This window comes from Gymnoscopelus microlampas (assembly GCF_963454915.1).
Source record: "Gymnoscopelus microlampas genome assembly, chromosome: 9".
Taxonomy (NCBI): domain Eukaryota; kingdom Metazoa; phylum Chordata; class Actinopteri; order Myctophiformes; family Myctophidae; genus Gymnoscopelus; species Gymnoscopelus microlampas.
Window position 1 is genome coordinate 33,627,901 of NC_139946.1, and position 25,250 is coordinate 33,653,150.

General features: G+C 41.9%; 1 protein-coding gene across 1 annotated transcript; it reads left to right on the top strand.

Annotated features, from left to right (window-relative positions):
- The first annotated feature begins 861 nt into the window (after positions 1-861).
- On the top strand, positions 862-19,312 carry mknk2b (MAPK interacting serine/threonine kinase 2b). Its single transcript, XM_084067604.1, has 14 exons — positions 862-968; positions 3,098-3,314; positions 3,896-3,986; positions 4,385-4,486; positions 4,599-4,696; positions 7,351-7,430; positions 7,878-7,951; positions 8,164-8,268; positions 8,589-8,644; positions 8,793-8,888; positions 14,965-15,159; positions 15,614-15,778; positions 15,892-15,932; positions 16,050-19,312. The coding sequence occupies exons 2-14, from the start codon at positions 3,264-3,266 to the stop codon at positions 16,312-16,314; spliced, it is 1,419 nt and encodes a 472-aa protein (XP_083923730.1). The 5' UTR covers positions 862-968; positions 3,098-3,263; the 3' UTR covers positions 16,315-19,312.
- The last annotated feature ends 5,938 nt before the right edge of the window (positions 19,313-25,250 follow it).

Here is a 25,250-nt window from a genome sequence, read left to right on the forward strand (position 1 = left end):
CAGTGATCTGGTGTTCCATTGATAGTACCTATTCATTTTGGGAGGCCTCTCTCCATGTCCATCTGTACATACTCATCAAAACAGCCCTCCATCAAAGTACAATAAACCTTAGAAGAACCCCTGACTATTGTTGCTGCCCACCACATAACAGTCATGTCATTCCCCCCATAGCCATACCTCCCATGGTGGGGCTGGGGCCTAAAAGAAAACAAAGCCTTAACGGCTCAGTCCCATACTAATTTGACTCTGACCTCTTCATGCAATGCCTTGCTCTCTTGCCGAGATTTTTTGATCACAATGCATTACGTTATTCAAATAACAGGTGACAGGGGCTTATTTTATGGTCAAATCTTGCGATTTAAAAGTAATTTCTATCGCACCCGGGCCTGGATAGTCGATCGCATAGGGTACATGAAACGAAATGGTATCAGGCCTGTTCCCTTCTCGTTCTGGAAAGCACGTCATCCTCTGTGTTGCCAGGTTTTGTGATATAAATAAGCAAACATGTCTATAAAAACAAAACCAAAAGAAGCAACTTAGGCCACATGAGCACTTTAAAACTATATACCCCCCCCCCCCCCCAAAATGGAAGCAAGCCTAATTAAGCAAGTACACGTTAGAAACAAACCGCAATCCACCAATTTTTACAATCAACTTTACAGAAAGAGAAGCCCAAAGTCGCTTATAAAAAGCCGACATGGCAACGCTAGTCATCCTGTTGATGTCCTCTGGAAGTGGAGGTGGAGGAGGAGGAAGGAGGGAGGGAGGGGGGAGTGCTGTAGGCGGGGCCTGGGCCGCGGTGGGAGGAGACTGTACAGAGATTTTATAAAAAGCCTCGTCGCAGATTGTTATTCACCACCTTCCACACGCAACGTACGAACAGGCGTTTCCCCTTACCCATCATCTGCGGCTAAAAGCAGTGGGTCAAACAACGACGTGAACACTGGAGCTGTAAAATTATTAACGGGGTAAGTAGTAGACACGTTGGTGGCGTTAGGGTTTTATTGTGCGTGTGTGCAAGCGTTTGTCCAGTTAAAGTATCAGTCGTCTGAGGTCTGACGCGACGACATCTGTCTTTGAGACGCTAACATTAGCTATAGCTTCACTGCAGTGTTGCCATGTACGCTTATTATAAGCGACTTTGGGCTTATTTTCCTGTAAAGTTGCTTGTAAATATTGATGGTTGCGTTTTGGGGCTTGTTTCTCTTTAGTAGTTGCTTATTTTGGGCTTGTTTCCTAAATGTTGTTTAAACCAGTGGTTCTCAAACATTTTCATGTCAAATACCCCCCCCCCCCCCAATTATATTATATTTGTCTGCAGACTGAAATATGTTGTGCCATGGGACCCGGCGTGTACCAGATTTGTGGTGTTAAAATATTTTCTTTTTAAAAAATATTTTGAAAATAGCAGATCTATAAGCTCTTGTAGATCGGCTATTTTCAAATAGCCAATGAATGCATATAGGTTTAAAGTGCTCATGTGGCCCAGTTGCTTCTTTCTGGCTTGTTTTCATAGACCTGGTTGCTTATGTCTCTCACATAATCTGGCAACACTGCTTCACTGTGGTGTTTAATGCTGCAGCTGCATTCACTTTAGCTGCCTCTAAATATAGCCTTACAGACAGGATCAGGTCTCGTGGTACAGCATCTTGGGCCTGGATTGCATCACATTATATCGCATTGATTAAAGTCTGCATTTAGTATACACTAGTCTGTGTGTTTAACCTTTTTATTTGACCAGGAAAAACAAAGGGATACTCTCATTTTCAAGGGGGACCTGGTCAAAGAAAGGCAGAAAGGATTGACTGGTTATTGTGGTTAAGGGCTGACGTTGGCTTCAATCAATCACTTGACGTTTGGTTTTAGTTTAAATTACGCCATTTTAAATGTAATCGATGGTCTTCGTGCCTCCTGCGACGATGTAGATCAGGTCTTTACCTCCAGGAGCGGAGATGCACGCTGTGTTCAGTGTTGCCATGTCGGCTTATTATAAGAGTTTTGACTTGTTTTTCTGTAAAGTTAGTGGTTGCGGTATGTATGGCTTGTTTCTAAAGTGTAGTTGCTTGTTTTGGGCTTGCTTCCTAACGTTGTTGAAACCAGTGGTTCTAAAATATTTCATGTCAAGGACTCCCACATTTGTAATTCTTAGCCAAGGACTCCCATCCAAAAAATATAATATATTTTCCACTTTTCTCCAAGATTATTTTTGAAAATAGCAGATTCACAAGCTCACAGCGAAGCGTTGTGAGCTTCTAGATCTGCTATTTTCAAATAGTCTATGTATATATATATATATATACTTAAAAAATGCTCATCTAATGTGGCCTGGCTATAGTTGCTTCTTCGTAAACCTGGTTGCTTACATCTCTCACAAAACCTGGCAACACTGAGTGTTGTTGCTGCGACATGACTGGCTGCGGAACTGACATGTGTTGATGAACCAAACGGCCTGATGGGTCACATCGCTGCTTGAGCAGATATTGGATACAGGCTACGGATTAAATTGTACACATGCATCATGTCTGGAAAGGGTTGGTTGGTTTTGTGTGTTTTTGAATGTGTGGAGGGCGATCTTGCCGTTGTTTGGTAGTAGGTGCATTATTATCAAAGCTGCAATGTGTAGTGATGGTATATTATGAGCTCTGCTGTAGCCTTGGATCAAGACTATCATAGATGCATTTGATCGAGTCTGACCCTTTCGTATCTGCAAATGTCAAGATCGATTAAAAATACATCTATGATCGTCTTGATCCAAGGCTAAAGCTGCAGCAGTGTGATGTTGGTTTGGTTAATTATATTAAAAACTACAATGAGTTGTGTTTTGGCTTCATTATAATAAATCTGCAGTGTGTTGTTGTATTGGTTCATTGCATCAAAACTGCAGTGTGTTGTGTCTGTTCATTACCTTAAAACTGCAGTGTGTTGTGTGTTGTTCATTACAGTAAAGCTGCAGTGTGTGTGTGTTCATTACATTAAAACTGCAGTGTGTTGTGTTGTTCATTACAGTAAAGCTGCAGTGTGTGTGTGTGTGTGTGTGTGTGTGTGTGTGTGTGTTCGTTCGTTACATTAAAACTGCAGTGTGTTGTGTCGCCCGCAGGGCTCCCGTTTAAAGCGCCGCAGCAAGTCAAGTTGACCAGCCAGCGCAGTGTGATCATTTGCTTCTGTCTCTGGAACGACTGTTCTCAGACCAGTGCAACCTGACCTCATCACAAAACCACTGCAGCCGCCGCAAAATCACCAAAAAATCCCAAATCGGAGTAAATATGGTGCAAAATAAAATCACCGAAGTCACCGGATTCCACCGCTCTTTTAAGGTGAGACATTTGACACCAGAACAACATCCAATGGCAATAATGCTGTAATTTTCACACTTTGGGAATAACAAACAAAACTACATATTACATGCCATTGGCTGTGGTTATTATCTAATGATGAGAGCATGAGGAAACCAAATGTTCCATTGTGAAAAGTAGGCCTAATGGTTTGGTGTGTTTGTCTGACTATCAACATGTTATACATATTTCTCAATGGTCACAGATAAGCTTTTGTGGTTGTTTTGGAACGTGTGTATAATTAACAGTTTATATGGTACAGGGAGGGTAAATGAGGCATGTTTTTTATCAGTTCTGAGAATGAGGAAACCAAATTTTCCATTGTGAAAAGTAGGCCTAATGGTTTTGTGTGTTTATCAACATGTTATAATGTCTCAGTGGTCACAGATAAGCTTTTGTGGTTGTTTTGGAACGTGTGTATAATTAACAGTTTATATGGTACAGGGAGGGTAAATGAGGCATGTTTTTTTATATCAGTTCTGAGAAGCTATTAATGCATTTAAGATTGGTGTATACCACTGCATGTCTGAATAACATTTAATTACCATATTCTGCTCCCCCAGGGCCAAAATCCATTTGAATCTGATGACTTCACCAAAAATGGATCCCATCTTCTTGATTCGACATTTAATTTTGATTCCTCCCCAAGATATGGTGAGTGGTTTTATGGCTGTAGTCTGTGAAACAGTAACTTTCCTATCTGGGACAGTCTTCCTGTTGCCATGTTGATTGTAAGGACCTTTGTGGCACCCACAGTGGTCTAGTTGATTAATTGGAGTCAATGATCATTGGACAACTGAAAATGGCAACAACTTGACAAGGGCTGAAATTAAGTCCAGGCGGCTTTACTGAATAATGTGGAAGACATGGACATGTTTATTGTTGTTTATTTTCAAAGTTTAATGTACATCTTTAAGCACTATTCATAAAAAGTATGCCAGTCAAAATGCTTTATAATGAGAATTTACAAATTATATTAAAACGGCTGACTGTGTTTGCTGATCATTAGATTGATTTTCTTTTTTTCTACTTTTTATCTTTTTCTTTGATAGACATACCCTCCAGCCGGCCTATTGACATCCCCGATGCTAAGAAGAGAAACAAGAAGAAGAAACGTTGCCGGGCAACTGATAGTTTCTCTGGACGTTTTGAGGGTAAGCTACAGTACAGTGATGTCAGCATGTTGATCTCACGATAATGTATAACAAGAATCTGGTTAGAGACATGTATTGAAAGTCATATTTTCCATGAACCTTTCAATCACAGATGTCTACAGGCTGAACGAAGAGGTCCTAGGAGAAGGTGCTTATGCCAGGGTGCTGACTTGCATCAACCTAATCACCAACAAAGAATATGCCGTTAAGGTAAAGATCTTAAAACACTTATCACTGTGGCCCATTTGGACAACCAAATTGTGGAGGATCAAACCCATGCATAATTCATAGGATATGGATTACTAAATGAGGGCAAAGATGGAGAAAAGAAAAAAACACTACTGTAAAGCTGCTTCAGGAATCTTTTTTTTGGGGGGGGGTTTGAGGCCTCACTCCCCTAGTAGACGCATAGACAGTCTATTTCTTAATATGACACCTTCCCACTGCATGAGTCTGTTTCCCATCCTGATGAGTGGTGTGAAGATGTTACATTTCCTGTGTGTGTGGAGATACTGCTTAGCTTTGGGCTGTGAATTCATCGTTGTAGTGCTGGACATGGAATGCTAGTATGGGGTTCGTGTACCATTTCATGTTTTTGAATGGTGCAAGGAGGAATAACTAGGTTATTTGAGAGGGGTTCAGGAAGGTCATGTTAATTTTGTGCGTCACCAACTGTGTCCTCGATGACTTGCTTTTGGTGCCAGTGCTTGAGTAACCTTGCTGTGGTGGGTTACGCTCCTGGGGCAGGATGTAAATGTTTTCTCAGTTCAGCGCACCAAAGCAGATGTCAGCGGGCCCCCTGTTATGTAGTAGCTGTGTTCCTAGTTTTTGAATGTGAAGCGCTAGCCACTGTGCACTGTTCACACAGACGCTCCCTCACTGTTTTCTCGCTCCATTAGCCAATCAGAGCTCTTGGAACACAATACCCACCCTTTTTCTTTGCTCTTATTGGCTGTGGATGCTTCTGGTGGCGGGAACATTGTGTACTTGTGGCCATGCCAAAACAAAACCCACATATGGAGAGAGGAGGGGTGCAGGGCTCTGCTTGTGTCCTGGGGTGTTTACACTGTTTTGTTCTCCCTTGTGCAGTAGGGCTTTATTTCCTCTCAAATGGGGCGTGTACTGACAAATAGACTTTGCGCCGTGCTTGCTGCATGTCTTTTCCGTTGGTCCTGTTTTGAGGAAGTATATATTTTTTTCTTTTGAATGTAGAAGTTGTAGATGCCTTTTTTATACTTTTTTTTTTGTTGGCACTTAACCAACTTGAGGTTTATTTCCAAAGGCCCAAAGATTTTTACTCTTGGGGATTCAATGCCTATTGCACAAATATTTCAGCCAAATATATTTCAGATCACTCCTGTTAAAGGGCTATTTTTGATAGTTCAATGCAGTGTCGCCTTAAGTGAAAAAGCATATATTTTGGAATGAATACTGCAATGGAATTTGAGCACAGGCTCCCACAAGTGAACATGGTGCATTATTCATGTTTACCCAGGGATGTTTCTCTTGGGACCAAGCAATATAGGAGAGGGGCGGGGGGACTGGTGAAGTAGTAGTGGAGGTCAGTTGGGGTTACTGTTAGGGGGGGTGTTTAGACTACTCCTGCCAGATGTCCTTCTCCTCCACCTAGGCAAGGGGGCGGTGGTGTTTCAATCACAACAAAGGCCAAAGAGCAGGGTGGAGGGAGGCCATGCCTGCCTGCCTGTCGCGTCTGTCTTGGGCCTCATCTCGCTCTACCCCTCCTCCTCAAGGGTTCTTTCACAAGCTTAGATTGATTTACAGAGCCACAGCGTGACTCAGTTGGGCCTCTTCCAAAGCCAGACTGCTGTGAATCTGATTTATCCCTCCTTCTGGTGGTGTACGTGACTGTTTCCGCACAACAGCAAACCCCCACCCCCGACCGCCTTCCCCATGGGACAAAAAGAGTCAGCGCCACTAAGTTTGTATTGTCCAACTCATAAACCCCTTAGCTATTACTGTCGTTGTCTCTGCTCATGACAATTTATCTATGCTCTGTTTTTTTTGTTATTTCGATGTTTACACTGTACATGTTATAGTCAGTGTGATTGGATTGATTTGTGTTGTGATTGGGAGAAAGTGGGCTGATGTGGGTTGTCTGTATGCTGACTCAGATGTGGTCCAGTGTGTTGTTGGCTTTGGGCTGCACACTGGTCTCTTGTCTGTACATTAATCCTAGACACACACTGCACTCTAGCACCACTGGGTTTCAATGGCAACTATAATCCTGCTAGCAGGAAGAGAACCATGCACACCCCCATGAGCAGACAATAGCTGGGGCTGGAAAATTCAGGCCCTTTTGCTCTGGTGTCAGCAGTCTCTCTTTCTGTCTCTCTTGGCAGTATGACACACGGCCTGCATTGGGGCCCCGCGATGTTTTGGTTCCAGGATCTGCTGGCTATATTTAGACCGTTTTGTTGATCAAACTATTTTGGCTCGACTCTTGGGGTGTCACAAAGGAGCACCTTCGCTACTTAAGAGCACTTAAGATTGGAATATAGGTTACACACATGATATATTTAGAAGTTTAGAGGTGCATTTACACATTCTCCATTCCTTCAGTTTGGCAGGATGTCAGGAGTAGTAGGTTAACCATTGTTGGAGGCAACCCAGGAAATTCAGGGGTACCATATATAATTACTGCTATACCATCTGGGACCTATAAGTACCATATATATAGTACACGTAACCTGTGTTTTACCATGTGTGACCTATATGAAACACTGCTGCCATGTGGTGGGGTGTGTTCATGATGCAGTCTTGGGGAGTCTAAATAAACACATTTTAAGCTCAGATATGCCTCTGTCTGTCTGGAGCCTTCCCCTAACCAGTGTGTTCTGTTACAGATCATTGAGAAGAGGCCAGGTCACAGCCGTAGCCGTGTCTTCCGTGAGGTTGAGATGCTCTACCAGTGCCAGGGACACAGGTAACTGTACAGCAGTCTTCACACTACCACAATGACGTGTGACAGCACCACAGATTATCTTTAACTGAACTGCTCGTGCCCCATTATGCCATTACACTTCCATGTGACTTTAATGGGGCGATACCCTTACCACATGATCCCTAGTGCCCCTATTCTGGACATGTCAACTTTTGACAAAAATGGAGCTACATTCAACAAATGGCAGATCTACAATGAAACGCACTGTGAGCTTGTAAAAGGGAAAAAGGATTGGACCAATACCCATCCCTAACCCGGGGGGGGGGGGGGGTCAACGAAGCACAACCCTACATAAACCCTACATTATAGGGTTTATGTGGTTAAAACATTTTGCATTACAACTCACTTAACAAGTAATGTGTAAATGGACAGACTTGCATTTCATGCCACTACCATAGGCTGATTCCTTTCTGTGTTTTTCCCCAAAAGGAATATCCTGGAGTTGGTTGAGTTTTTTGAAGAGGAAGACAAATTCTACCTGGTGTTTGAAAAGCTGAGAGGAGGTTGGTACATCCAGCAGAAGGCTCGAGACTAAAAGATTAGCTTTTATTTGTCGTTAAATATTATGGTAATGCCCCTCTTGCGCAGTCAGTCTGTGTGGGGTAAATTGAACCTTTCCACCAGTACACTATGATTATGGCTAGATGCTTGATGTCAAAGCAGAGTAATGAAGAGGTTCACTTGTTTACCATTTTTTCTTTTCCTTTTTTTTTAGGGTCTGTCCTCGCTCACATTCACAGAAGGCGTCACTTCGGTGAGCAGGAAGCCAGCGTTGTGGTGCAGGACATCGCCAGCGCTCTAGATTTCCTGCATAACAAAGGTAAGTCAACTATAAAGGGTCCACAGATTTATTGCTTTGTAGGAATGGGAATTGTTTGGCTATATACCATGGGGTGGGCTTTTATTACCACAGCGGATCATCAAATACCACTGCATTTACACACTTAGCACATAGATGGTTAAGTCGTAGTACAACCACCTCTTCATCAGCAAAACGACCCCCCCCCCCCGACTAATACAACTATTCAAATGGTTTCATGTGCACTCTCAATGGGCTCTGACCTCTAACAGTCTAAAACAGTGCAACGTTGTTATTTACAAATATTTTTATATACATTTTAATGCAAGCAATTTTTTCAGGAATGGCACATAGAGACCTGAAACCTGAAAACATCCTGTGTGAGAATTCGGACAAGGTGAGTTTACTACAGGCATGTTCAGTTAGAAAGGCACTCATTGGAGTGGCAACATCTGTCTTGGCAGTGATAAATGACACACCAAAGAATTTGTATGTCTATTTCGTTCACTCTCATAACTAACATTTTGTATTTATTTCTTTGTCAGATCTCCCCTGTCAAGATCTGTGACTTTGACCTGGGCAGTGGGATCAAGCTCAACAGTGACAGCTCACCCATCTCCACTCCTGAGCTACTCACTCCTGTAAGTCTGCCAGCCCACTTGTCTGTTCACCATGACTATGTGTGACTTGTTGGCATGTATAAATAGCAGAAGGGAAATGCATGCTATTGGGAGGGGTAACGTAAACATAGGTATACGTAGCCAGGCAAAGGTTAATCTCAGTCACATTGCCTGCCACTATGGTTTGTCACCCTGAGGTGTATAAGCAGGGTGTTTCTTTTTTTGTTGCTTGTCTTAAACAATGCCTTTATCAAGTCCAGCTGACTGGATGCCTATTGGACAACACTTGGTGGCACTAGCTACAGGAAAGCCCCCTGATTGGGGGAGGGAGGATTCTGGTCCTTGAGGTTAAGGACAATGAGGTCACTGTCGGATAGTTTCTCTGAAGTTACGGGTGTTTACTCTGAGCCGGTGTACGTTTGCTCACTCACTGTCCCTTCCCTGGCAGCTCTCGTGCTCCCTTATCATAGCTGAGATATCAGCTACACTCAGGTAGATATGCACCTCTGTCTAACGTCCACATCCTGCTGCTTATCAGTCCCAAACAGTGAGGCACATGATCTGGGTTATGTGTGTTTAACCCCCGCAATATCATCACAAGGCGGAGCACTTACTTGGCAATGTGCCTTGAAAGTCAGAATGGCAACTTGGAATAGGAGGGTACATTTCAAAGGGAAGATTTTCCGCTGTGTTTGAGTCAACAGATGAGTCTGCGTTGGTTGTCAAGCCGTGTGTATCGATGGACTAGAACAGGTGACAAAGATGGCTGTGGGGAAATTGTGGGATGGATTGTAGGGGGTTTCTGCCTTGGTAACCTGATCTTTCTTTAGCCAGACAGCCGGATGGACGGCCCATCCCTGTACTATTTGTGTGGGGGGGAATAGTTGTGGGGCCAGGGGCCCTCACATGTTTAGTCTACGCTGACTTAAAGGGTGCAGGGTGGAGCTGTTTCATTTGGAGGTTGCCCATTTGTCCTGTCGTCCTCAAGACTTGACAAGAGTATGAGTGGAGTGGCCATTAAAGTGGCATGGCTGCTCTTTAACAGTTGCTTCGCTCTGCCAGTTTTTTTTCTTCCAGACCATGTGCTCCTCAGAGGTGTCTTTGTTCTTTCTGCAAAGAATTTAATTTGAGATGACTTTTATTTATCTTTATTTTTCTAAGAAGTGTTAAAGCTAAACGACAGGACCCAGTGTTCTATCCTTGAAATGTTGCAAGACTAGAGGGAACACTTTTACAGGGCCGTATCCAGTCATAAGAGGAAGTGGAGAAAAGCAAGGCTTCAATGCTTGAATCAAAACATAACAACCCCCCCTCTCTCTGGTATAAACCCACAGAAGAGAAAAACAACATACCATAAACCACCAACCCCGTCTCTGCCTATAGTTAACTCCACCCACTGGCCCTCACCACACTTGTGCAAGTCTGCATTTTCTTTGTATTCTCCATACAAAAGGCCATGCCTACAGCCTGTTCTCGAAATGTAGTCTTGCCCCCCAGACCTAGCAACTGCGCTTTGATTGGCCAGAGCGGCGGGAGGGGAAGGGAAGGGGGAGGGGTGTACAGCAAAGTCTGCTCATGCGCTCTCTCTTGTTTTCTTTGCCTTGATCACAGGGGCAATCTTATCTGCTTTTCATCTTGCTGTAGAGCTCCTCTCCCCCTATGCCTGCATTCCTACTGTGGCTATTGCTCAATATAATATGGCTTTAAATCCATTTATTCACCTCCCCCTTCTGATCAAATTGAACTTACTGTGCAGTCAGTCAGAGGGCTGAGCCCAACTAGTGCCCATACGTTTGCAGCCTGTGTGTATTTGGTCTAGAGTCCGACCGATAGGGATTTTTGTGACCGATACCGATAACCGATTTTAGAGAGGTTTGGATTATATCGGTCACCGATAACCGATATGCAACAACCGATATTGTGAATTTTATTAGCTGGAATGAAAATAGGCCTTTTCTGTTTTTGTTTTTTTTACATTTACTCAAGTACAGTACTTAGGAAAATTTTAAGTACATTTTTTAGGTATTTTTTTTACTATTATTTATATTTAGTAATAGTAAAGTATTGGAAAGTATTTCCAATTTTCAACCCTTTTACTTCTACTCCACTACATCTCAGACTAGGCAAATATTATACTTTTACTCCACTACAATTATTTGAAAACTTTAGTTACTAGTTACTTTGTAGATTAAGATCTAGAATATTATAAACAAAACACACATTAACCACTTCAGCCCTATATACATTGATTTCTGCCATTTGAAAATAGCAGATTTACAAGCTTGTAGATCTGCTATTTTCCAAAGATTTTTATCCATTTGAAATGTTGTTGAACAGGACATTCTGCATAATGAGTAGTAGCCTACTTTCTGCTTTGTACTTTAAGTCAGAGTCCTGCAATCGTTTGACGGGTGAAAACGGGTGTAAAATATACCGACGGGCGGTTCTGAAGTAACTAAACGCGGGTAGGTAACGTTTTATTGTGAAAATCAGAGAGCCCTGTCTCCGCGAAAACAACGTCACTTGTGTAACTTAACACAGCACAACGGCATGGAGCACGCTGGTCAGTTATCTTAACTCACAAAACACATTGAACATCCTGTTAAACCTTCAAATTAAAACCATCTGAGACGTAAACAATGACACATGCTTACTGCGTATGTGCGCGTTCGCACGTATGGTTAAAGCTCGCTCCTCCGTCTTCACTTGTACACTGAATGTAGCTCTATTGTTGAAGGCTCCTATGCTATCTATCCTTTTCAACACACTTTTAAACTGAGCTGAGTGACTGTCTGTAGGCTATTTACGTTTTACTCTGCATGTAATCATGGGTAAACGGGCGGACAACACGTCCATTATTTGACGGGCGGACGCGGCGGTTCTGGTTCGTATTTTGAAAGGATCACGGACAGGGTGAAGGGTGGGTCTACTCTGCAGATCTGATTATTGACGGGCAGCGCGGGTTCTCAACATTGGACCCCTGCAGGACTCTGCTTTAAGTAGGCCTACATTTTGATACCAAAACTTTTGTTCTTTTACTTTACAGAATTTTTTTAATTCCGGACTTTTACTTGTAAAAGAGTATTTCTGTATTACAGTATTGATACTTTTACTTAATACGCAAACCCGCGATGGAGACAATTAATTAATTAACACTACAGCTGTGGTGGTGTTGTTTTTGTTTGAGGCATAACAAACTAAGCCAAAATGACGACGCTAAAATAGAAGTGAGTATAGCCTCACCTCAGCCTATCATTATTATTATAGGACAATCCACAATTATTTATACTGGCATATTTTGGGCTGAACCAGTCATCAGATTGAACTAATTTACCGTCGCATCTGGGAAAAGTATCCGCTGGTTGAAGCTGCTTTGGTCGACCGTCGACGATGTTTTTGTTTGGTTTGCTGTGTTGTGTAGAGTAGTAAAGTATGGTAGGCCTACTGAAAGTAGCAGATCTACAAGCCCAGCGCGCTCTGCTGGACAAAATATATAATAACACCAGCAAAGTGCTTTTTGAGCAAACTTTTTTTTTTTTTCATATCGGTCATATCGGTGAGAAATTTCACCGATACGATATGATCCGATATAACCAAATAAGGCCATATCGGGTACCGATATATCGGTGACCGATATATCGGTCGGACTCTAATTTGGTCTGTGGTTTACAGACAGGGAGGGCAGGTTTTACAGGCAGAGGGGAGGAGTCATTTCTAGGAAAAATGCTAATTCCAGCCTCTTCTAAGAATTCGGTGCGAGTGACGGCCTGTCTGCTGAACATTAAATCAAATCTGACTGTACATGTGTGCATAACATACACCAATGAACGAGGCTGGGTGTGCATTGGCTGCATGCAAATCCACACAGACAGACACAGAGCTTGTGATGCCCCTTAAGGGGAAGTGAAGAGCTGCGGCAGTTGTGTGAGTTTGTTTGGCCCAGATTCAGATTATGCAGCTGCAGGGCTGATGACAGAGCTGTACTCTTCCCGTAAGCCTCTTCGCCTTAAGCCTTTAGTTTACCAACAGCAAAGGTGTGTTTGTGTTCTCCGTGGGTGTCAGCTGACTGTGTGGTCTGACCAGTCACCTGGTTTGAGGAAAGCCCCAGACGGCGTTGCCAACAAATCCTCTGGTGGCGTCAGCTGATTATCTGCTATCTGTACATTGCAGAGGGATTGGAGATGGCTGAGACTGATGCAAGCCTGCACCGAAGTTGCAGCAGTACCAGTGAAATTAATTTGGGGTCAGATTTGATGCCCTGTATTATAAAGATGGTCTACTCTAGAGTATCCTAGAGCCATGACTTATCTCCTGTACCTGAGCCTGTACCCCTTCAGCCCTTATCGGTCATAGCCAGCGCAGCGTATCTATAACCATACCTCTGCCACGAGCGTTTTTGGTCTTATTTGTTTTCTCAGGTGGCTTTGATACACAAGTAGCCCACATTCACTATCATATTGCCTTTTGATTCCAGAGGACCGTGTTAGGCTAAAACATTTGCCCATGTGTCTGCAGTGGTGCCAGACCAGTATGTTTTTTGTTTTTTTTATGGGAGCTGAATTTGACCTGGATCCTGGGGGTTGGGATGTCTGTTGTGGGGGCAGTGGTAGTGACGATGGTGGTGTGGGGGTTGGGTCTGTCTGTGACTGTGCCCGACAGAAGACGCTTTGTCTGAGCTGAGATTCCTGCACTGCAAAATTTCATTACATAAGGGTGCAGCAGGGTGGAGGAGGAGCCAGGAGACAGCTGGGACACGGCACTAGGAAACAATGGAGGCCTGCTCTATGTAAACACATTCCACCATGAGGATGATGGGCTTGGATTAGGACTTTCTGCTCAGAAAAGGTGCCCAATACTGTCCAGATTAAAGTAAACACTATGAGAGCATTTCAGCTATTCAGTATTGAGGACCGTTTTAATGGGAATACATAACAAAATCAGGATGCTAATCTTATACTCTAGAACCCTTGGTGAGAGAATTTTACAAAGCTTTGTTATTCGATTAGACTTGGACCGTAACGACTTTCAGCCTGTTGTCCAATTCTTTTTTGGGGGGGGGGGATGGCAGATCTACAAGCTCACAATGTTGTGAGCTTGTAGATTGGCTATTTATCCACAACGCCATCGTATGGGGTATACATGGGGCTAACGTGTTTATGGGTTTCTGGCTACATTACAAGCTGTGCAAAGGACTAAGTACTGGAATGTCTTTGTTCACATGTCCTGCTGAACTAGCAAGCCACTACATTTAACACCCCTCCCCTTCCTCTGTTCCTTGAGTATTAAAATGGCATTTGGTGTTTTGCAGCTAGCAAGTTGCGTAACGAGCGGGGGCTCAGCCCTGTTTGTGGTTCTGCTGGACAGCCAATCCTCTTTTTTTCCCCCCCTGCTCAGTCAGTGTTTGGCCTAGTTTCTGTGTGAGCTACATAACATGGTACCACTGGAGTGAGGCTGCCCTTGCTCTCGGCTCATTCTGCTTGCCTGGCCTGCTCAGCTGAGTGCTGAAAATGGACAATGACTCACTCACACTGCTGCCTACCCACACCAACCTGCCTAGCCCTTCCCCTGCCTTGGATGGATGACTGCACATTATGTTCCTGCTAATGCCTCCTTATATTTTCCACTGGAGAGGAAAAGAGGAAAGCATTGGGGTAATTTCAAATGGATCAACCACAGTGGATAATCTATCCCTCCCCCTCTTGGCCCCCTTAGCTTATTGCCCCTGCTGACTCTACTAGCGCTCCACCATGTGACTCTCATACAGGCAGCCCCCCACACAAGGCCCCAGCCTCTATAAAGAAGCACATGAGGTATCAGCTGAACTAAGGAATGTAGTCAGCAGCGGGGAAGAGAACAAAAGTGTGCTTAGGGACATGACACTGTCAGTGCCAGCTTGTGTGCACTTTCTCTGCACATTTTTGTTTATCGTTCTGTTGTATTGTACTAAGCAACAGTAACGTTCTCCACCACCGTGTTGTTTACACAAAAACACCAACTGGGGCCAGATGCCAACTGTGACTCAAACTTTATTTCCCCCGGGGCTAACAAACATGTTTTTTCTCTGTCTCTTCCCCCACCCTACTTTTTTTTTTTACAGTGTGGCTCTGCAGAGTACATGGCACCTGAGGTGGTTGAGGCCTTCAGTGAGGAGGCCACCATTTATGACAAGCGCTGTGACCTGTGGAGCCTGGGAGTCATCCTCTACATCATGCTGAGTGGCTACCCACCCTTTGTTGGCCGCTGTGGGGGCGACTGTGGCTGGGAAGTGGGAGAGCCCTGCCACACATGCCAGGTGAGAATTCTAACCAGATGAGCTCCGGTGTCCCTATTCTGAGGCGAATATTTGGGAAAAAAAGGAAATCTACAAGCTCACAACGTGTCGCATTGTGAGCTTGTATATCAGCCATTTCCACTGCAGACATTTGGTGTAGATGGGAAAGTGGGTGCAGGTTTATAGACCCCTGGGAGACTCCAGTCAGCAAAGTGTGTTTAGGGTTTAAACAATTAAGCCATCTCTCCCTCTCATTTTCCTCTATCCTGTTACTACTACTTTTGTTGCTGGTGTGCACCTGAGACAACATAGCCGAGCCCCCACCCCTGCTTTAAGTTCACGCTTGCTTTATATAGGGCACACGTGACATGCTCCACACAACAGTGTAACTGGAACCCTTTGCCTCCTGAGGTCACAATGTATATGATGGTTAAACATTAACATGCTATCCCTGTCCTTCCCTCTCTGTTTTCAGAACACTTTGTTTGAGAGTATCCAGGAAGGAAAGTATGAGTTTCCTGCGAAAGACTGGGCTCACATCTCCTCAAGTGCCAAAGACCTTATATCCAAACTTCTGGTACGGGACGCCAAAAAACGTCTGAGTGCCAGCCAGGTGCTGCAGCATCCATGGGTGCAGGGGGTAGGTCAACACCCACCCAAACCTCCTACACACTTTTCTCTGTATGTTTATGGAAGGATGTTTCTGTTACTGTTCGACCACCTTTTGAAACCTGTCTTTTTCTGTTTACACAGGGTGCCTTTGACACTTTTCCAAAATCCATTATTCATCAGAGGTGAGACTTTGCTTTGAAGCATATTACAAGTTAAAGATTTCCTAAAAGTAATTTCCTGTTGGCTGTGTGCCCCTGTTTTGGTCTCTTAATTTACGTTTGTGTCTGCTCGTCAATCAGGACCAGCAATGCCAGGGACCTGACATTCTATGCCGGCAAGGCTATGGCTGTGAACCGGCAGCTGGCTGAGCAGGATGGAATGGAGGACCACCAGCAGCAGGAGGCGCCGCTGATCATAACTGCCAGTAGTGGCTCCTCCATGCGTCTCTCACCTCCTTCCAACTCCAAGCTGGCCTGGCGCAGGCAGCCTAATGGAGGGCCCGTCTCAGCTGCAGAACTCCGCCAGCTCCTGGCCCCCCTAGTCATTGTGGGTGACTGTGCCTAAACCCTCCGAACCCTGACTTCTGATCTCCCGTTATGACTCGGATCATATGACCCTGTTGTCCTCCCTCCCCAAGTCGTAGGGCCCCTTGCTGACTCTAGCTGGCCTTGGTTCCCTCAGTCATTCAGGCTTTCTCTGATCTGTAAAGGGAGACTGCTGCCTACATCCCTTTTGCTAAATGCCTTGTGCCCCTCTGCAGCACTTCTAAAGCACATAAATCCAGGGCCTGCATATATCAAAACAAATATGCATGTCCAGGCCGAGGGGAGGGAAGGCCAGCTTAGAATCTGGGGTAAAGGGGGAGGAGGTGTTATTTTATAGTTATGTTTTCTTGTCCTTCAACTCGATTCAGAAGAAACTAGTACATTTTTATCTTTGAAACCAAGCTCAGACACCAAAGGACAACCTGTTGTGCTGCTTCCACACGTTACAACTGGATCCACTGTGAATTAAGTTATCTGGAATGTTCTCTCGCCTGTATGTATACGCACGAATGGCCCTTCTGCAGATACATACAAGCTTATGCAATATGCCAAGATGAAGGCTGTTCTGTCTAGAAAGGATTCAGTGTAGGGGGTTAAAATGGGGCTGTGTAAGCCAATGCTGTCTGTGCCTGGTGTGGTCCATTAAGTGGATGGGGAGGGGTCTCTAAAAGCATTCGCCCTTATTTTTTCTTTTTTCCATTTGAGATAAATTCCTCACAACTGAGCCTGTTGTGTAAGTGGAGTGATAAAGCCACATTCTTCTAGCTTCTGTGGTCATGTATGTTAAAGCTCTTAAAGTTAAGAGGATGTCTATAACCAGCCTGACTTCAAATATGAACCTATGCCCAACTACCGGTGGCTCTACTGATCAATATTTTTTTTATGATGCTTTTGTTGTTATCGAGCAGTTCCTCTGGAATTTCCTCAACACATGGAGCAGGAAATAAAACTGTTCCTGGGTTGTTATCCCTGGGTTGTGATGCATGGCCACAACCAAAACAACAGGGCCTCTGAGTCAAGCCTGGACTATGACTACTTTATGTTCTTGGCACAGCTACATAATTTGATAACAGGCTGGGGAGCTGAAATTGGTCTGGTGTTACATTCTTTGAGACCCAATTCTCACATGTCCCCATTTGACTTTTTTTTTTTTTTTTTTTTTTGTCACCAAGAGTCCAGAATATGCATTAGATGTAAAGGTAAAATAAGCAGGGGGTTGGGGAAAAAAACATGTCGGCCAATTTCGCCTGAGTGTAATTTGTAAGTGTTAATCAAACCATTGACTTGGAAAGGTTGGATGTCTATTTTTCTTTTTTTTTTCTCTTTACATGACGCACTCAGTTATTGCTGGCAAAATTTGTATGACTTTTGGGGAAAATTCTCAGAACAAGATTATTGAAATAAATAGGCAAATGAGTGTTTGGAGGATATAAAAAAGAAAAAAATGAAGAAAAAGATAGGGTAAAAAAAGGAAAAGCATTCCAGAAAAATAAAACACAAAAAAAAGTCTTCCAAGGACATGTAGCTGTATTAATGAGTTTACTTTATGTTTTTTTCAACTCCATGTCTATGTGCCACACTGATATTGTTATGGCTGTTCTAAGCTCTTGTTTTCTATAGTGACTCTAATGCAGGTGCTGATCAGTTCAGGTGGAACACAGGATGTTTTACTTTTCAATTTTCTTTTCCCTTTTTTTTTTTTTTTTTTTTTTTTTTAAAGATTCTCTTTGTATACGTGTTAGTGTTTTTGAGAGTTCAGAGTATGTGGTGTAAGAGGTGAGGTGGCGGAAAAGTTTTTTCGTTTATCTGGAGCGGTTCATGCCCAGGGAAGGCTTTTTGTTTAACTTCTCATGCGTGTGTCAGCAGTGATCAACCTGTTGAGAATAAGTTGTATCTTCTTCCTGCAATTGACAGGTAATGGCATGATGATGCGTTCTGAAGACACCATTCACCAAAGAGGGGTTTAAGTCATGACATTGAATGAGTGAATAGTTGAGAGTTTAAAGTTATCCATCTCCTAAACAAGAAATGGGTAACTAGTGATCCATGTGATGTTGCCTGCACAGCAGTGTGCGGTACTCTGGAAAATGGCTCCCTTGGTGTCAAAGGGCCCATTATGCTGATACTAGGACACTGATTGTAATAGTTCTAAACAACCTTTCTACCGATGCATCGTTGTGGGGTTTTATGTCTTATAGTAAGACTTACTTGAAATTTGTGTATGCAGCTGTTTGTTCTCTGTTTGGGAAACTACTTTGCTATCAGTCATATAAACAAAGCATTAAGCTGATTAAGGCAATCTGGGGATTTTGAAAATACCTACTCAATTCAGTATTTCTGCCTTTTTCTCCCTTTTGAGTACAAGACAAGTTTCTCCCTATATTTTGTTAGGGTTGGGATTCTCGGAAATGCACAAAGACTTGGGCCATACTCTCTGATATCTTCAAGGGTATAAGAGTTTCCTTGGTCATGACCATTTCTACTTTTGTCAAATGCAGTAATTTGGACTGCCTTTTTATTGGGGGAAGGGATAGAATGATATCCTAAGCCTCAATTTTTTTTATATTGTAAGTCATTTTGAAGTCAGGAAGTGTTAAAATTCAGTCAATCATTTAAATGGACAGTGTACCAACTACACAATTTGAATGTAGCCCACAGGCAAAGCATTTAAGATCCAGCAGCATCGATCAAACGTTTTATAAATAATTCATGGACAGGGGATGGGGTTATGATTTGTCGACTTTTTTTTAAGCCGTAGGGCTTTTCTTTTTCTTTTCTTCCAACACTTGTTTTTACACTGTCAGAATCCACCCCAAGCCCAACATGTTCATGGGAAGTTTATTTGGAATCAATGCATCCTTCAAATACTTTTTTGTTTTCTCCCCCATTTAATATAAGCACTTTACTGTACCATGTGAATGATTGCAGTTCACTCAAAGCAACATTTATGACCGTTGCTCCAGAATTTTGTATTGTTTTTCTAAGAAAATAATGCAATAAATGCTTTGAACCACAAATTGCTTGTTGTTTGTATCCTTGTTGACAACCACTACTGTCCTGTTCCCAAATAACTTGTGCTCACCAGTGGTGGAAAAAAGTTCTTGTCATTTTTACTCAAGTAAAAGTAACAATACCACAGTGTAAAAATACTTCAAGTCCTGCAGTCAAATCTTACTTAAAAGTACATAAATTGGCATAAAAATGTTGTCATTATGCAGACTGTCCATTTTAGAATTGTATATCATGTTATTTTTTATTGGCGAATAATGACTGACCATTAACCACTTATGTCCATTATATATACACCTCGGATATTTGAACGCACATTATGAGCTTGTTGATCTGCTATTTTTGAACATTTTGATTATATCATGAATAATTTGACAAATTCATCTAATCTGCCATAATTGTAGTGGAGTAAAAAAAGTACAGCATTTGCCTCTGAGATGTAGTGTGGAATTTGTATTAAAATGTAAATACTCCAGTAAAGTAAAAGTAGGCTACCTCAAAGTCGTATCCTACTTAAGTACAGTAGACTACTTCAGTAAATGTACATGGTTTCTTCCACTGCTCACTTCTAATCTCCAGTTTCATATTTACTAGCGGCCTTATCTTTTAGCTGAGGTCATCTGATTTAATACTGTAAATCCTTGTATTTTATCAGCAACACTCCCGGATACGTGAGTTGACTATATGGCTCATTTGTCCTTGACTGTTGGTAAACATGAGTTCAGTTCAGTCGTCTCAGGTCTCATCCCACATGCACTCTAACGTGTCGGTTTATCACCTTGACACAGAGTGAGTCAGTGAGGACCTGTGGGGGGTTCTCAGCAGTGGTGGAAAAAGTACTAATTCTTTACTTAAGTAAAAGTATCGATACGGCAATGTAGAAGTACTCTGTTACAAGTAAACGTCCGGAATTCAAGATTTACTTGAGTAAAAGTACAAAAGCATTGGTATCAAAATGTAGCCCTACTTAAAATACCAAAAGTAGAAAGTACTCATTAGGCAGAATGTCCCATTTCATGAAGTTTTCAAAAATATGAAATGTATAAAAAATCTTTGAAAAAAGCAGATCTACAAGCTATTTTCAAATGGCCAAAGTGTATATAGGGTTAATGTTTTGTAATCAAAATCTACAAAGTAACTAGTAACTAAAGTTTTCAAATAATTATAGTGGCGTAAAAGCACAATATTTGCCTCTGAGATGTAGTGGAGTAGAAGTCAAAGTACTGAAAATTGGAAATAATCCAGTAAAGTAAAAAAAAAACTCAAAATTGTACTTAAATACAGTACTTGAGTAAATGTACTTAGTTACTTTCCACCACTGTTGGTTTATCACCTTGACAGTGACACAGAGAACCTGTGCGTGCGTGGGGGGTTTCTCACTCAGAGCAGACGGACCTGTTCTCATGATGCAACCTGCTGCAAGTGCTGCAAGTGCTGCTGCCCTCACACTTTCCCTGGAGATACAGTATCAGTGCTGCTGAACACATCAGGGCATGCTGCTCTCGCTCTAAATGCCAACATGTGTCACTTCCTGGTATTTTTAGTCATTCTTAAGTCATTCAGTATTGCTTGTTATTGCACTCCATTGCATCTAGATTAGACTAGAGTTGACCCTGTGTTATAAGTAAAACATGATGGAGGATAGAGCACCTGTTTAGGGCTGTGTGTGGGCAGTGGTGGAAAAAGTACTCACATGTTTTACTTAAGTAAAAGTATAAATACAGCAATGTAGAAATACTATGGGCGCGCTCCCACCGCACTTTTATTTTACCTCTGGGGCGGAATCTGCCAATGCTTTGTAAATGTAAATGCGTGGATTCCTGGAAAAAATCCACAAGACCAGGAATCCACGCATTTGCATTGACAAAGCATTGGCAGATTCCGCCCCAGAAGTAAAATAAAAGTGCGGTGGGAGCGCGCCCTTACAAGACAAGTAAGTACTTGAAGAAAAGTACAAAAGTGTTGGTATCAAGATGTACTTAAAGTACCAAAAGTAGAAAGTACTCATTATGCAGAATATCCCATGTATAAATTGTATACAAATCTTTTGAAAATAGCAGATCTACAAGCTCAGGGCTATTTTCAAATGGCCGAAATGTATATAGGGCTGAAGTTGTTCATGTATGTTTTGTAATAATAATCTAAATCTACAAAGTAACTAGTAAGTAGTAACTAAAGTTTTCAAATAATTGCAGTGGAATGAAAGTACAATATTTGCCTTTGAGATGTAGTGGAGTAGAAGTAAAAGTACTGAAACTTGGAAATACTCCAGTAAAGTAAAAATACCTCAAAATTGTACTTAAGTACAGTACTTGAGTAAATGTACTTAGTTACACCACTGCACTTCCCCGGTATTTTTAGTCATTCAGTATTACTTGTTATTGCACTCCATTGCATCTAGACTAGAGTTGACCCTAAATGTTATAAGTAAAACATGATGGAGGATAGAGCACCTGTTTAGAGCTGTGTGTGCATAATATAGCAATGCCGTGCCCTGCGCTTGATAGGCCCATAGATAGCTCCAGACAACGACACACCTGTTTTGATATTAGGCAAACCTCGTAAGGCAGGGGTCTTCAACGTTTTTAGGCCAAGGACCCCCTATAGCTGAAAGAGAGATGAAGCAGGGACCCCCTCTATAGGCTATTGTATAAAATTGTGTTTCAGGTTCAACTTTTTTTTTTACTTGGTCTGCTCTTTTTTCCTTCTACGCCTATATACCTTTTTGCCAAAAATAGCCGATCTACAAGCTCACAACGCCTTGCACTGCCAGGCATTGTGAGCTTGTAGATCTGCTATTATATGTGCTATATGTCACACAAATATCTGGCGGCCCCCCTGTAGTAACTCTGAGGACCCCCTCGGGGTCTGTTAAAGAGACACAATGAAATAAAATGTTTATTATTATTTATTTAAAAATACAAGTTTTCTAATATAAATGATTACCTAAGAGCTAATCATAATAATGTTTCAATAGCTTATTTATTAGACTGCTTTATTGTTGTTAAATAAACTGTGTGTTTCACATAATTCTGAATTATATACGTGAAACACCCACTTTATTAAACAACAAACAAAAAAGTAGTCTAATAAACTGTTTATGGAACATCATGGAACTTTTTGTGTATAGGCCTCGCCTATGTGTATTGTTTTTTTGTTTGTTTGTTTTTATCTTCCTTTTATGTTCCCTGTGCTACCTCCATTTTATTGCGCTGCTTTTGTACATAAATGTTTATATTGTCCTTTTATGAATAAAACAAAAATGACGCAACAGCAATGTGCTAGTTGTAGCCTACCATGTTTCGCTTTAGGGGACATATATGTATATATATATATTTGTTTTTTTTTGTCGCTTTAGGGGACATATTATATTTCCTCCGAGGTGGAAAGTCTGGTGACGCGAGGCTAGGGACATATAGGCTACGTCAGCGTACACAGAATCAAAAATCTTTTACACAAGTAGGGTATTTGCCTCCCTCTAGTGGAGGATATTGTGACTGACTGTCTTGAAACTGCTGGGGGAAAATGAATTAGGCCTACGACTTGTTGAAATGAAAGTTTACAATGCCACCTGATGCAGATTATTGCCTTTTTCTAAAGTATACTGTCTGCACCTCAAGTTTAAAATCACCAAAAATGCTTTGTATAAGATATTTTACCCCAAGGACATGAGTCATCATGACGCCATGAAGTTATCTGTTGGTACCCGATGGCCATGCATCAATTTCCTCCACAGATCACTGAGAAAATCCATGGTCATATCCTGTAAAAAACAAACAAAAAACAAACAAAACAAAATTGTATATACATATATGTATGTATATATACCAGCTCAGTGGCCTTGTGGTTAAAGTGTCCGCCCTGAGACTGGGAGGCCCCGACCGGGTCATACCAAAGACTCTAATAATGGGACCCAGTGCCTCCCTGCTTGGCACTCAGCATCAAGGGTTGGATTGGGGTAAGTTACTGCAACATACTAGCGTCATGTCCAGGGGGTGTACTTGTACATCAATTTGCCTCACGCTAAGGAAACAGGAGATAGGCTCCTGCCCTATGGGCCTCAGGGCTTGGCAAGGCTTATATATATATATATATATATATATATATATATATATATATATATATATATATATATATACACGACAACTGGGCACCTGGATAGGTGGGCACCGGGATAACTGAGCACTAGGACGAGTGGGCACTAGGAACACGTGGGCACCTGGACGAGTGGGCACTTATGGGTGGAGATAACCTGAGCACCTGAATTAGGTTGGGTGGGCACCTGAATTTAACTTAACATAGCATGCTGCTTAGTTGTTGGTAAGTGATATTTAACCACTGTTCTTTAAACCCCTAAACACAACACAACATTGAGGTCAAAAGTACAATATAAGAGTTTATTTGCCAAAATAGTACTGAGGTCAAAAGTATATTATAACTGGTGCCCAGTTATCCCCCCCTTAAGTGCCCACTCGTCCAGGTGCCCACATGTCCCTAGTACCCAGATGGTTTTGGTGCCGTTGTCCCTAGTGCCCAGAATCCAGATGTTTTTTGTGCCCACCTGTCCTGTTACCTATAAATAGGCTATAAACTGTGTATAATACAATATATGATAATAAATTATCATTTCATATGTTTTGAAAAGAACAATGAGATAGTTATATTAGGTAAGATGTTACCATCAACATCATTAAATCACGGTTGTGTAATTTCAAGTTCAGAATGTATCACAGAATGTATCACAGAAGGCGTAGTTTTGACAACTTCCTGCACATAATTGGGTCAATCACAAATAATGCATCATGCTTGATTTAGGGGATAAATAGGTCGACTGCCAAGCTTAACCTTTACAGTTTGACATTAGTCGGATGGTAGGCCTAGATGCCGTTCATTTATTGTGTATGTTTTATTGCTTTTTTAATTATCAGAATGTCTGTGAGTAGGCCTATTATAATAACACAACATTGCAAAATCCTATTTAATGGTCCCAATGGTCCGTAGCCTATAGTCTTAACTGCTATTTTAAAAAACATAATTAGAGTTTAAAAAAAAAAAACTTCCATAAATAAAGCTATGAAAATTAATGTATGACTTATGAGTAATAATAATTTGTAATAAACTAGTACTATCCACCTTTGTTCAACACATTTTGCTGCCTAGTATATCTCAGGGTAGAAGACAGGGTTAAGCAATAAAAAAATGGGATTGGCTTTCAAGATAGTCAATGTGACTTTGTCCTCAATGCCCTCAATACCCGCATATCTGACTAAATACCTAAAAAAAACACCCACAGCCACAATACTAGAGGGAGCGACAACAACGATCTGGTAACACCCATCTATTAAACAAACATGGGTAAATTCTCCTTCTACAGCACTGCCACCCAAGTATGGAATGTCCTGACACCATCCCTTAAAAAATGTGGATCACTGGCTTCCTTTAAAACAGGCCTGAAAATCTACCTTTCAGGAGGCCAAAGGGGGAGGTAAATTATCACTTCTCCTTAGAAAGGTGTCCACGCCCCCCCCCACCCCACCCTTTTTCTACTCCGTACATATAATGTTTTATATTTGTGATATTGTATTTTGTTGTTATTTAATATGTTGATGAATTGAATAATATAGGACCTCAATGTGCGAACCTTTTAGACTTAGTGCATGACAGTACTCGTGCTGTTTGCATTTCTGTCCAATAAAATATTCAATCAATCAATTTATTTTATTTATTTAATCACAAATCTTTCTAAAATTGCGAAAATAGCAGATCAATAAGCTCACACCATATTGCATGCAAAGCATTGTGAGCTTGTAGATCGGCTATTTTCTCATTTTTTAAAATTATTTGTGAACGTGTGAAATAGGGCTTAAGTGGTTAAACTTTTTAAAAATTGGCATTAAACAACGTCTACAGACAGTGATTAAGAGAGATAACATAACCATTGAGATG

Coding starts and splice junctions, on each gene's coding strand:
- mknk2b (XM_084067604.1), top strand. CDS start 3,264: ATGGTGCAAAATAAAATCACCGAAGTCACCGGATTCCACCGCTCTTTT. Junction 8,269..8,588: donor AGATTTCCTGCATAACAAAG/GTAAGTCAACTA, acceptor CAATTTTTTCAG/GAATGGCACATAGAGACCTG. Junction 15,160..15,613: donor AGCCCTGCCACACATGCCAG/GTGAGAATTCTA, acceptor CTCTGTTTTCAG/AACACTTTGTTTGAGAGTAT.